Raw genomic sequence first — 14,576 nt, 5'->3', positions numbered from 1 at the left:
TGTATCCAACTCTTTGCAACTATGGACTATAGCCCACCAGGTTCCTCTGCCCATGGAATTTTCCAGGCAAGATTACTGGAGTGGGTTGTCATTTCCTATTCCAGGGGATCTTCCTGACCCTGAGATCAAACATGGGTCTCTGCGTCTCCTTGCATTGCTGGTGGAATCTTTACCACTGAGCCATAGGGGAAGCTCACAAAACTCGGTATTTACTTATAAAAATTAGTTTCATTCATGGAGAAAAAATTCAAACTTTATAGACTTGATGTAAAATGTTACTAGTTACTTATTTGAGAAAAACAGATCAAACCAAAAAGCTCTCATTTTCATAATACCCCTTACATAACAAATTATCACAAACATTTGTACATATGGGTGCACTATCTTCTTAGATTATTTTCATAAGTAACCTAAAATCTGATTTGACAAATCATTCAAATGAAAAGTATGGTACTGACTTGATTATACAGTCTTGACTCAACAGTGGCTTTCAGCTTTACATATATATATATATAAAACATAAAAATTCCCAAATATTTGAGACAAATATTCTCAAATATTTGAGAAAAGGTGAAATGAATAAGGCTAATAAAATAACAAGTAACAAAGGCTTTCCCTAATCCTAGAGAATGAAGAAAAAGAGAGATCTTATAAGAAAAGTTGGAAAAGAAGAATTTGAAGTAAATTTGGCCTTGGACCCTTTTACATTACTACTTCTTCAATTTGCATAAATTAAAGAATAAGAGAAACTGATAACTATTTCTCAGTGGAAAAGGCTGCAAGGAAAAGAAAGCAGTTGAGTAGTGATGGAGTAAATACAACAAAGAATATAAAAATTTATAACAATAATGAAACCCAGATAACCCTGTTTAGGCACAGAGCTCGTTCAGGCCATCAGAGGGAGTAGACTAGGATGTTTTGCCACACATACAACCAACATTGAGGTTTCAGTTGGCCGGCCCATGACGCTGCCATCCTTGTTACAATCAAGTCCACAGACACCTGCCCTACAAGCTGCATGCTGTGCTAGTTTCTGGGCTAGTACTGGCTTGGGCAAGCAGCACTGATGTAAGGAGTCTGAGCACCTGTACAGACCAGTGCCTGGGTCTTGGCCACTGGACAGACCTCCCATATGGTAATTCCTTAGGAAATGAACATTTGTCACAGATGCCCTCAGTGTGCCATTCCTGCCTCTTAAGTGGCTTACATACCTCATTTTCATCTTAGATAACAGAATGTTACCTAAGTCATGCTTGAGAAATCTACCCTCTGTGGACACTATACCCTGCTATTCAGGATACATCCACACTCATACTTTATCTGAGCAACCATCTATCATTTATCCAGCGGTATGATGGTAAATGTTTGACAATTGAATCTCTGAGGAAAAAAAGTACACACACACATACACACACCAGTCTTTTAATAAATTTTACTGACAGAGAGGATATGGAGCACACAATTTTAAAATAATAATAATAAAATATACCATACACTTTCTTATAAATCCCTCACAGCCTATCCCCTTCATGGATCACAGCCTTTTCATAGCAAAGAGGCTTGTGTAACTCAATGAAGCTATGAGCCATACTGTGCAGGGCCACCCAAGACAGCCAGGTAATAGTGAAGAGTTCTGACAAAATGTGGTTTACTGGAAAAGGAAATGGCAACCCACTCCAGTATTCTTGCCTAGAGAATCACATGGACAGTATGAAAAGGCAAAAAGATATGACACATGCAGATGAGCCCTTGAGGTCAGAAGGTGTTCAATATACTACTGGGAAAAGCAGAATGCAATTCCTAATAGTTCTAATAAGAATGAAGTGGCTGGGCCAAAGCAAGAACAATGCTTAGCTGTGGATGTGTCAGATGGTGAGTGAAGTCCAATGCTGTAAAGAACAATACTGCATAGGAACCTGCAATGCTGGGTCCATGAATCAAGGTAAATTGGTCATGGTCAGGCAGGAGATGGCAAGACTGAACGTCACCAATCTTAGGAATCAGTGAACTAAAATGGACAGGAATGGGCTAATTTAGTTAAGCAGCCCATTATATCTACTACTGTGGGCAAGATTCCCTTAGAAGAAATGGAGTAGTCTTTATAGTCAACAAAAGAGTCTGAAATGCGCATTTGGGTGCAATCTCAAAAATGACAGAAGAATCTCTATTCATTTCCAAGGCAAACCTTTCAACATCACAATAATCCAAGTCTATGCCCCAATCACTGATGCTGAAGAAGAAGCTAAAGTTTACCTATTCTCTGAAGACCTACACTACTTTCCAGAACTAACACCAAAAAAAAAGGTGTCCTTTTCATCATAGGGGATTGGTATGCAAAAGTAGGAAGTCAAGAGATACCCAGAATAACAGGCAAGTTTGGCCTTGGAGAGCAAAATGAAGCAGAGCAAAGGCTAACAGTTTGGTCAAGAGATCACTCTGGTCATAGAAAAAACCTTCTTCCAACAACCCAAGAGATGACTCTACACATTGACATCATCAGATGGTCAATACTGAAATCAGATTGATTACGTTCTTTGCAGCCACAGATGAAGCAGCTCTAAAACAAGATCTGGAGCTGACTGTGACTCAGATCATGAGCTCTTTATTTCAAAATTCAGGCTTAAATTGAAGAAAGTAGGGAAAACCACTAGACCATTCAGGTATGACCTAAATCAAATCCCTTTTGATTATACAGTGGAGGTGACAAATAGATTTCAAGAGTTCAGCTTTGGTAGACAGAGTGCCTGAAGAACTATGGACAGAGGTTCATAACATTGTACAGGAAGCAGAGATCAAAACCATCTTAAAGAAAAAGAAATGCAAGAAGGCAAAGTGGTTGTCTGAGGAAGCTTTACAAATAGCTGAGAAAGAAAAGAAGTGAAAGGCAAAGGAGAAAGGGAAAGATACACCCAACTGAATGCAGAGTTCTAGAGAATACAAAGAATAGCAAGAAGAGATAAGAAAGCCTTCTTAACTATAATAAATAAATTAATTAAATTTAAAAAAAAGAAAGCCTTCTTAAATGAAGAATGCAACGAAACAGAGGAAAACAATAGAATGCGAAAGACTAGACATTTTTTCAAAAAAACCTGGACATATCAAGGGAATATTTCATGTAAGGATGGGCACAATAAAGGACAGAAACAGTAAGGACCTAACAGAAGCAGAAGAGATTAAGAAGTGGCAAGAATACACAGAAGAACTATACAAAAAAGGTTTTTATGACGCAGATAAACCCGATGGTGTGATCACTGACCTAGAGCCAGACACCCTGGAGTGAGAAGTCAAGTGGGCCTTAGGAAGCATTGAAAATGAAAGTGAAAGTGAAAGTCACTCAGTCGTGTCTGACTTTTGTGATCCCATGGACTATACAGTCTATGGAATTCCCCAGGCCTGAATACTGGAGTGGGTAGCCTTTCCCTTCCCCAGGGGATCTTCCCAACCCAGGGATCTAACCCAAGTCTCCGACATTGCAGGTGGATTCTTCACCAGCTGAGCCACAAGGGAAGCCCAAGAATACTGGAGTGGGTAGCCTATCCCTTCTCCAGCGGGTCTTCCTGACCCAGGAATCGAACCGGTGTCTCCTGCGTTGCAGGTGGATTCTTTACAAACTGAGCTATCAGGGAAGTCCATTAGGAAGCTTACTATGAACAAAATTAAAGGAGCTAATGGAATTCCACCTGAGCTATTTCAAATACTAAAAAGATGATGTTGTTAAAGGGCCACACTCAATATACATCAACAAATTTGGAAAACTTAGCAGTGGCCACAGGACAGGAAAATGTCAGTTTTCATTCCAATCCTAAAGAAGGGCAATGCCAAAGAATGTTCAAACTACCACACAATTGAACTCATTTCACATACTAGCAAGGTTATTCTCAAAATCCTTCAAGCAGTATGTGAGCCGAGAACTTCCAGATATACAAGCTGGGTTTCGAAGTGGTAGAGGAACCACCAGAGATCAAATTGCCAACATCCGTTGGATCATGGAGAAAACAAGGGAATTCCAGAAAAACATCTACTTCTGCTGCATTGACTATGCTAAAGCCTTTGACTGTGTGGACCACAAAAAACTGTGGGAAATTCTTAAAGAGATGGGAATACCAGACCACTGTACCTACCTCCCGAGAAACCTGTATGCAGGTTAAGAAGCAACAATCAGAACCGGACACGGACCAATGGATTGGTTCAAAATTGGGAAAGGTGTATGACAAGGCTGTATATTGTCACCCTTCTATGCAGGGTACATCATGCCAGCTTTGATGAATCACAAGCTAGAATCAAGACCGCTCAGAGAAATATCAACAACCTCAGATATGCAGATGGTACCACCCTAATGTCAGAAAGCAAAGAGGAACTAAAGAACCTCTTGATGAGAGTGAAAGAGGAAAGTGAAAAAGCTTGCTAGAAACTCAACATTAAAAAAATTGAGATCACGGCACCCAGTCCCATCACTTCATAGCAAATAGAAGAGGGAAAAGTGGAAGCAGTGACATTTTATTTTGTTGGGCTCCAAAATCACTGCAGACAGTGACTGCAGTCATGAAATTAAAAGATGCTTGCTCCGTAGAAGAAAAGCCATGACAAACCTAGACAGCATATTAAAAAGCAGAGACATTACTTTGCCAACAAAGATCCATAGAGTCAAGGCTATGGTTTTTCCAGTGGTCATATACAGATGTGACAGTTGGACCATAAGGACAGCTGAGTGCTGAAGAATTGATGCTTTCAAACTGTGGCACTGGAGAAGACTCTTCAGAGTCCTTTGGGCTTCAGGGAGATCAAATCGATCAATTCTAAAGGAAATCAACCCTGAATATTCTTGGAAGAACTTCTGCTGAAACTGAAGCTCCAGTACTTTGGCCACCTGATGCAAAGAACCGACTCATTGGAAAAGACCTTGATGCTGGGAAAGATTGAGGGCAGGAGGAGAATCAAGTAATAGTTCTGAGTACTGGAAGAATATTTCCTCAATTATTTTGTGTTACTCATAATATAACAGCCACAGAGACATTTAACTTTAATTTGAATTATTAACTCTCTATCACTTTCTTAAGTCTAGACTAATGGTCAGCAAATTTCTCCTACAAAGGACCAGAGAGTAAACATATTAGGCTTTGTGGATTACATATTGTCTCTGTCCCATATTCTGTGTGTGTGTGTTTGTGTGTGTGTGCATGCGTGCGTTTACACTCCTTTAAAAATGTAAAAGCCTGACCTCTGGCAAGATTTGGCTTTTAACTATAGTTTGCCAATACCTGGTTTAGACAGTCCACAAAATAAAAAATCAAGCTTTGGTTTCATAGCATTTGCTGACTTCTATGCTGCACATATTCCCACCACAATTGAAGCTACCAATGTGATGTCACTAAACAGGCTGGGGAGATTAGTTTAGTAGTACATCATTATATGCTATTTCTACCATACTAATAAAATATGTATTGATAATCTTAAGAGCATAATTAATATGCTCTTAAGATAAAAATGCAGTAGAAGTAAAACGCAGTAAATTAGGAAGTCATGAGTTTTGATTATTTACTGTCTTTTTAACACAATTTACTTAACTATAAGTTTATGCAATTTAATTTTTAATGATGGCTATGTTTAACTTCTAGCTGGAAAAATTCCTGAAATTTTAACAATCAGCTCTTGCAAGCCATATGGGTCAACTCCAGCACCACTGGAATTATCTGATCTAAATGTGGTTGGAACCAAGCTCTGACTTTCTCCTTCTGCCTCTCTGTGCTATCTCTAAAAGCCACCCTATCATACCACCTAATCTTAGATGTGACATAAGGAGATTTTGCACTTTGTAGTTTGTGATAAATCTGAGACCTTCCTAACTTTTAATTTAATGTTCTAGGAAAACCCAGTAGATGACTCTACTAAGGAAAGAGATCCTATAAATGAAAAAAAAAGTGATTTCTATATGATCTGGGATTTGGGGGTTACTTATACTTCCAGTAACTCCAGTAGTAGAGATCATTCAGACTTTCTCATCCCCAAACTGTAGAAATTACTGAAGAAATTTTTGCTTAAAGGCACCTCTGGTTAAGAGACCAAGAAAGTGCAAGAGGTGAAGCTCTTTGAATCTCACTGAAGACATTAAGCTGATGGCAGCTGGGCCTCTAAAGACTGGTATACCTTCAGCAAACATTTCATGCCATGCTTGGAAAAAGAGAAAGAACTCTTAGTAGTAGTAAGAATCACAAAAACTATATATTTTATTTACAAAGCAAAGAGGATCAAGAGAAAGTACAAATTCAGATAAGAGCCCTAAGAGGAAAGCCATTAGGAGATAAAGAAGCAAATAGATCAGATTGTGGAGCTGAGTTTTGTTGTTATTTGTACTCTTTTGTAGTGTTCTGCACTTTTCAAAAACCTGAACATTTAGAATCTCTTCATCATGTCTGTGTCTATAGGTAGCTCTGTCATATGGCAGGCAAAACTAAGACAGTACATAACCTATACAAGTAGAGGCATATTATTTTTATGGATGGCAGAATCTGACAATAAATGAATGAATATAGCCTTCCAATTCCAACTGCACTTTTAGTCTTCTAGAAGTAATAGGTGCAGGAAGGATTTACTAGTGTCTCCCCACCCCCCCAAAAAAGCCTTTTGCCCTTAATTTAAATCATTGTTTTTCTAGGGAAATTTAATTTGGGAAAAAAATGTTTTTCTAATTAACTGGAAGACTGTGTGCTATGCAAACAATAAAGATTCTTGTTTGAAAGTAATGCATGCCCCTGCTTCTCGAACTACCAAGGGAATTTAAAATAAAAAATGCAAGCGGCTCCAATCTCGTATGTTGCCAGACCTAAACAGAATTCCCAGATTCAGAGTTTTCTCGTCAGTTCCCAATTAAAACGCACAAGTGTGGAGCGGGTTCATGCTTTAGCAAGACAGGTCTTCTCATCTCTAGAAATGACTATATTTGATCTTTCTCTGGGTTTCTCGGCCCGTTCCTCTCTCCCTCTCTCTTCCTCTTGTGCTATGGTTGGCCTGAAAGGTTAGAAACTGCACAATTAGATGAATCAAGGGAAGATTCATAATGCTCTGGTGCTGGGCTGGGCAGTCTAGCCAAATTCCATTCATTAGCTAAGGCGCCGGGTGAGTGTGGCCAGTAAAAATGCTGTTTTGGTTCCATAGAAATGCTGATAGAGAATAGGAAATAAACTTTAATTTTGGGGGTCCTCAGAGGCAGTATAGACAAGTGAGCAGTGTGGGATGCTGGGAATCTGAAAGCCAGGAATTAATCTCCATCTCAACTACTTATTAAGCAGCTCAAACAACTTCTGTTCTCTTTTGACTGTAATTTTTTCTATTCTACACTGTTTTCTTATTCTTTAAGTACCAGGGTCAGATTTCTGTCTATCTTAGTCTTCAAGCATTCCAAAGTCATGAATCAAGTATTCAGTTCACCCAATTTATACTGAACCACCTATATTGTGCTAGGTGCTATGACAGATGCTTTGGAAACTGCTATTAATGCAGCTTGGTTCAGGCTCTCAGAGAGCTCATAGACTCAAGAGGAGACAGATCTCTTAAATACAGAATAATAAAGCAAGTGCCATGTAACAGATGTATTACAATTGCTAAGGGGAGTTTTGCAAAGAGGCTTCCCTTGGAAAGCCAAGAAGAGCTGTGGAAAGGAAGGGTCCTGGAACCAGGGGTTTGAATGGAGTAGGTAGAAGATTTGGGGAAAGGCGAGCATACCAAAAGAGAAAACAGCATACGCATACAAGTCAAGTGACTGGTGGGGCTCAAGTGGAAAGCTTGGGTAGGGCCTGGACAAGAGCATCCCTTTTACAGTCTGTCCTCTTGATGTGTGAAGAGGGTAAAACAACTTCTCTAGACTTTGAGTCATTTGAGATTTGAGGGAGAAGCTGGACAATAGCCAGTTTTAGATTTGTTTTTTTTTAATCAATTGAAGAGAAACTACACATTGCTGCAATGTTACCTCTTTATGCTTTTACTTTTACACAGTCCTCATCATCACACAGTAATGCATGCGTCACTGAGGCCCCAGCAGACTTTGGATGGCCTCTTCAGCTGTAACACTGTTACAACTCTTCAGGGTTTGTTAATCACTCAGTCCACACCATGAGGCATGAAATTTTGACTAAGTTCTCTGCTTGCGTACCCTAACGTTTCCAGTCATGCATTTTCTACCCTTCTCCCTGGGACATTTCTCCTTACGTTATAGACTTCAAATGACAAGGCCAACCCGTCAGGAGCTCTTTTTCTTCTTGGGCTTTCAGTCTGTGGTTTACATAACTGTCATCAGGAAAATGGTGACGGTTCAGCTAGAACTCTCTTGCCCAGCTGACATTTCTAAAGCTTAGATAAAAGTGAAATATTTGTTAAAATAGCAAATCACATTTAAAATATTCATAGCTATTTGATATAAATACACTGATTCACAGTTTGAGCCAGAGCCAAATGTTAAAAAATGCTAACACCTAGGTTTTGTCTGGCACCTTTTTTCACTAATGTTCAACTGCTGTGAGCTATTGCATGATTGAACCCTGCTTCTATTTCCCAGACCTAAGTAGAAACAGTTGCCCTGATCTTTATCTGAAAATTATAAGTCTTATATAGTCTTAAACTTCATATATACAGCTCCAACCCTTCAGGGATTTAGAGCAGACTTATAAGTGATTTTTCTCATGGCTTTAATATTAAGTCTTTAAACTACCTACACATAACTTTCCAGAGAGACCTTACTAAGTTGCCTTCTTAGAACTCCCAATTGACTCTCAAAGTGATTCCTACTCACTCTATTTTCAGGAGTGAGCAGAATCACCTTTCTTTATGTCAAAAGAGCCCACCAACCCAAGGAAGTACATAGAGGGAAAACAACTATAGGTTGTCCCAGAATGGACTGGCTATTCCAATGTGGAGGATTTTTTTCCTTTCGTGTGAGTCTTCTCTTTCTCTAAATCCTTCACCTGTTGAAATCTACACACATTATAAGATCAAATTACACTTAAACGTTTAAACCTTTCTATTAACTCCTGAAGAGGACCATACCTCCCTACAAACCTGCTTCTATTTGTTTTTGTGTGTGTGTGCTGTTTTTCAAGAAGCCAGGCCCTCTTTTCCATCTGAAGTATGCTTTGTAAGAACATATTTCAATAGAACATGACAGCTCTTATTCAAAAATAAATTGTTGTTTCTTGAGAAATTTTGAAGACTGCATCTCTGAGCAACTTTTCATTAATCATTTCTCAAATAATCTGGTCTTGTTCCCACTAATCCTTAGCTCTTCTTTTGGATGTTACCCTGAATCCTCAGCCCAAAATCAGAAGCTCTTGATCCTCAGCCTTGGGCTTGGGGCTTCACCACATCAGTCAACCATATATATCTCAATGGCAACCAAAGATATTTTTGTTTCTAGAATTTTCCTATATTCTTTGTTCTTTATAAATGTCCTTGTACATGTGCTACTGATTTTCATTTTGTTTGTGATAATTCCCTCAGTGACTGCTCTTTTTTCTTTAGCTTAAAATAATATGCAACATTATTCTCTGATTACAAACTCTCTCTAATTTGACTTTAAGAAACTTGGCTTTTTCAAGAGCTAAGAGCTCATAAGCATAATAAAACATTTGCAAAAAATTATACATATATACACATATATAAAACACATATATTAAAATGCATCCACATATATTTTTTAGAATATGTATTCATAATGAGGTATAGGCTTGATTTGAGAGTAAACATAAAACCTTAATCATTTGATTCTAATTAGACTTTATAATGTGCCTGAGAGCTTCAAAGGGCAAGAGTCTGGAGAAGGAGAAGATTCACATGAGAAAAATATCTCTATGTTGGAAAACCAGTCTATTCTGGATTGTGTGTTTGTGAGCATGTGTACATATGCAAATGCACACAATAAAACAAATATATATATGTATTTGATTTATGAAATATTTAGTAAGCATCTTCTATGCACCAAGAACACAGATCCACGTGTGGATCTAGAGGAGAAAAATGACTAACACTTTTCTTATTCTTAACTTTCCCAACATCTAACAAAAAAAGAGACACATACAATAAAGCATAATTATGTGTATTAAATCTTATTTTTATACAAATAAAGTACTTTGGGAACACAGAAAAAAGATGTATTTAATTAATTATTCCTGAGGAATTTAGAGGATTAGTAGGGTTTGGACAAGCAAAGTTGGAAGATGAACACAAGACAGAGGCATAAAAACACACAGAGTAATAACCAGGCAACAGAGATTTATAAAGCAAGGACTTTGCTTTGGGAAATGGCAGAACATAAGGATAGTAGTATAATGTTGGGGCTAGACTGTGAAGGTCCTTGAATGCCTTGTTAAGATTTAATCTCACTTTGAAATCAACTAGACACCATGAAAAGATTTTAGGCAGAGAAACTAAATAATTCGATCTTCATTTTAAAACTATAATGCAGGTTATAATAAGAAGATCGTATATAAGGATATGGAGATGAACAGAAAAATCAATTAGGAGAGTTTATTAATTAGGCCTAAAAAAAATCAGTTGCAGAGTTGATGCTCATGATTATGAGAGTCTGCTCTACAATAGCTTCAGTGAGGGAAGAGAGGGAAGTTTATGGGAGGCATTTAAAAACAGAATTTACTGGGTATAGTAATCAACCGGTTGTGAGGAACTGGAGAAAAAGAGGAGGCAAGGATGCACCGAGTTTTAGGTTGGTTGACTAGATGTGTGACAAAGTCATGAGTTAAAATTAAGAAAAAGAGAAGAGAAACATTCCTATAAGAAAAAGTACTTAGTGGAGTACTTCCACAAGCAGAGGAATTGTCTGAGTCTGGGGGAGCAGCAGGATTTAGATGGTCTGGCTTAATTTTGCAGCATTTAAGTGTCACAGAGAATATGATTTAAATCTTAATGTTTATAGCTTGTCATCATGAGGTTTAGAAATATGCAGGCCTTGTCTTCCATGTGACTTAAGCTCATGCTTCATTTAGGATTGCCTCAAATCCTGCCATGTGTAAACGGTCACTTAAGATGCTTTTTACTGATGATGTACAATGTCTCTCTCCTGACCATGGGTTTTTCCAACCAGTGGAAAATGTTATGAAAGATCATGTCTCACAGTAAAATGGGGTGTTTCAATTTGAGTGTTAGATTTAACTGTGAATGAACACCCGCTTTGGAGATGTCAGGTGTGTGGGGAGCACTGAAGAGGTCAGCCACAAATCCTAAATTCTCCAACTGAAAAGAAGCCAATGAAAAAGCCTGGAAGACACTATCATGGAAGAGAACGAAAGCCAGAGGAGTAGAGCATAGGACATTAAAGAAAGAGAATTATTCTAGAAGGAGGAGTCAAATTCTGCAGAAGGGCATGAAAGAAGGCTTCTTTATTTGTGATAAGAATACCCCTGGGATCTTGAAGTAAAACTCTCGGCAAAATGGCGAAAGAGAAGCCAGACCTAGGGAACAAATAGAAGATAATATCCTAATGAATCCTTCACTTCTCACACGTAATAAATAGCTTACCTTCTATATACAACAAGCTTTTTATATAACATGTAAGCATGTGTTTGTCTATATACATAAAATACATACCAGGTGGCTCTGGGGTAAAGAACCTGCCTGCCACTGCGGAAGACTTAAGAGATGCGGGTCCCTGGGTCAGGAAGATCCCCTGGAGAAAGGCATGGCAATCCACTCCAGTATTCTTGCCTAGAGAATCCCATGAACAGAAGAGCCTGGCCAGCTACAGTCCATGGGGTCACAAAGAGTCGTACACGACTGAAGTGACTTAGCATGCACAATCACTGTTGAGTGAGTGATTGTTTTTTCCTGCTTTTGTTTTAAAAAATAATGGTGGATGTGGAAACTGCCTTACCCTGAGAACTGTTAGATTGCCAGTATAGGGGAAAGATGATAAACTTCACTGTTTTTGAGAGTGATTATATGCTGGAGTTTCTATAATGCTTCTTGAGAGATGACTATTCTTCCTTTTTCTTTCTCTATTTTCCTCTCTCCCTCTCTTTTCCCCTACCCTCCCCTTTCCATCCAGTGGAATGGAGCATGTCTAAAGACTTCTGTCCTTTGGCTGGAGAAATCATCATGGAAAACCTGCAGACCCTGAAATACACAATCACAGGACTTACAACGGTAAATGCCGAGTCCTCCCGCCACACTCCCTGTTCCCCTGCCCCTGATGTCTGTGCTGGGATATTCGTAGCAAATGCCTACTTTGGAAGCAACAGCCAACGACCATTCCTCTGGCAACAACTGCCACTCATGAAGCATGATATGTCTGGTATCCATAATCTGAACCCCACAAAGGAGAGAGCAGACAGCATGAACCACTTTGTAAGCTGCCATGTTCTACAGAGATCAGAAAAAGACTGGCCTCATGCAAGCCTTGAAAGCTGCTGCTTTCTGGATCACAGTTTAATCTCAGGGGTTGGGGGAGGGATCAAAGGCTCTAAGAGATCCAATTTTGACTCCCTGTCTGATGGTAAAAATAACAGCCTCATCTAACCCTCACCCCGACAGCCTCAGTTGAGATCAGTCATCAACTGGAGTCACACAATTTCCTGAGAGAAATCCTTTCCCCTCGATTACAAAAAAAAAAGTGTGTCTAAATCTGCTTTTACAAAAAAAGAAAACTATATATGGTGGCACTACACTTCTCAATAACCTGAACCAATTTTAACTGTGAATGAAAAACTGGAACAAACTGTGCTTATTTGTTTAACCAATCTAAATGTTAATTATTTATAGAACTACAAACTATATGAGCATATGAAATGCAGTATATAAAAACACCTAACAAATCAGTTCAGACTGGAACAAATTCTGTATTTCCTCAAACAATTAATGCAACTAAACTGGATCATCAATATTTTTTAATTAAAAAAGGTTTTAGGTAAACTTAAACCTGTATTTTTTTAATCCAACTCAAATAATTAATATCTTAGGACCTTTGAATGTGAGAGGCAGAGGGAGAATTTTCTTGTTTTTCTAAAAGGCTAGTCAATTAAAACAGTTATCTGTAAAGCATAATCCTGAAGCCCAGGATTAAAAAGCTGTGTTAGGTTGTACCTCTTCAAGTTTGAACCACCTTATTCTAACAGAATTCTTGGTGGTTGGGTCATCATCACAGATTCTTAACTTTTCATCTTACACGTCTACACCAGGGGCCAAAACTATGGATTAGCAGAACAAACAAACCCCTGAGTGGGTGGCCCCCAGAGATGCTATCAGCATCTGATTCCCAACACTATAGCTCACATGATGGAAGAGGGCCAGAGAGAACCCAAGGGAATTTCCATTGCTTAAAAGAAAAAGTGATACGGTGATAAAATTGGAAAACTCTCCACAGAGAATTCTCTAATATTTGAACTAATTTTTATAGGGATTAAGTTTTTCCACTTGGTCGTCCAATGAGAGTAATGCAGACACTATCCTAATCACATAAAAGCCTAGAAGCAGACTTACACTTCTACAGAATCTCCGTAACGCCGAGATACATAGAAACCCATTTTTAATGTTATAAAAATTAAGTTTATAATAGGTAAGTCCACTATTATTAAGTCCCTAGAAAAGGCTCTACAACGATTTCTATTTTTTTTTAACTTCAAACATTATTTTACAGATTTTACAAGCAACGCTTTAACAAGTGCTGACTTCTGAAATACCCTTTTGGGGGAAAAAATAAATTCTTCAAAGCAAAAACATAAAACCATACAAAACATTTTAAAATTCTATAATCAAACAAAAAACAACTTAATTCTCTTTTAAAAATTGAAGCATATGAGACTTCCCTGGTGGTCCGGTGGTTAAGACTCCACGCTTCCACTGCACCTGCAGAGGGCACAGGTTGGATCCTGACCGGGGAACTGAGATGCCACATGCCAGAGGGCCAAAAATAAATAGATAAATAGAAGTAGAATTTATTTACAATGTTATATTAGTTTCAGGTGTAGAATATAGTGATCCAATATTTTTATAGATTATACTTCATTTAAAGTTATAAAATATTGGCTATATTCCCTGTGTTGTACATTACATACTTGATGTATCTTCTTTATTTTTTACCCAGTGGTTTGTACCTCTTAATTCTCTTCTCCTTTCTCTGTCCTCCCTACTTCTCTCTCCCTACTGGTAACCACTAGCTTGTTCTCTATATCTGTGAGTCTGTTTCCTGTTATATTTCTAGTTTGTTTTATTTTTTAGACTCTACATATAACTGATATCATACAGTATTTGTCTTTTTCTGGTTTATTTCACTAAGCATAATATCCTCCGGGCCCATCCATGCTGTTGCAAATGGCAAAACTTCACTCTTATGGCTGAGTCCATTGTCTGTGTGTATGTGTGTGTGTGTGTATCACATCTTCTTTATCCATTCATATGCTGATGGACACGGATTGCTTCCATACCTTGGTTATTGTAAATAATGCTGCTATGAACATTCAGATGAATATATCTTTTGAAATCAGTGTTTTATTTTCTTTGGATAAATATCTGGATATGGAATTGCTGGATCATATGGAAGTTCTTATTTTTTTGAGGAACCTCCATACAGCCACAACTCC

At 38.2% G+C, this 14,576-nt stretch overlaps 1 protein-coding gene and 1 long non-coding RNA gene across 6 annotated transcripts in view; one reads left to right on the top strand and one right to left on the bottom strand.

The window, feature by feature from the left end:
- ANKFN1 (ankyrin repeat and fibronectin type III domain containing 1) overlaps positions 1–14,576 on the top strand; it is a 487,980-nt gene that overhangs the window by 382,593 nt on the left and 90,811 nt on the right. For all 4 annotated transcript variants that reach the window (XM_081585328.1, XM_081585331.1, XM_081585330.1 and 1 more), the window contains one exon: positions 12,047–12,144. In XM_081585328.1, coding sequence (XP_081441454.1) covers positions 12,047–12,144 — 98 coding nt within the window. The remainder of the gene's footprint in view (positions 1–12,046; positions 12,145–14,576) is intronic.
- Positions 1–14,576, bottom strand: part of LOC145543536 (uncharacterized) — a 252,141-nt gene that overhangs the window by 160,487 nt on the left and 77,078 nt on the right. The window contains exon 3 of one of the 2 annotated variants that reach the window (XR_014080772.1): positions 11,707–13,877. This is a non-coding gene — a long non-coding RNA (uncharacterized LOC145543536). Of the gene's footprint in view, positions 1–11,706; positions 13,878–14,576 lie in introns of those variants that run through there. The other variant, XR_014080771.1, reaches the window with a different exon arrangement.

Source organism: Giraffa tippelskirchi, chromosome 3, assembly GCF_054371585.1.
Source record: "Giraffa tippelskirchi isolate mGirTip1 chromosome 3, T2T-mGirTip1v1.2.pri, whole genome shotgun sequence".
NCBI classification, from domain to species: domain Eukaryota; kingdom Metazoa; phylum Chordata; class Mammalia; order Artiodactyla; family Giraffidae; genus Giraffa; species Giraffa tippelskirchi.
Note: the sequence above shows the minus strand (reverse complement) of the source record. Positions and strands in the feature narration are given on the sequence as shown.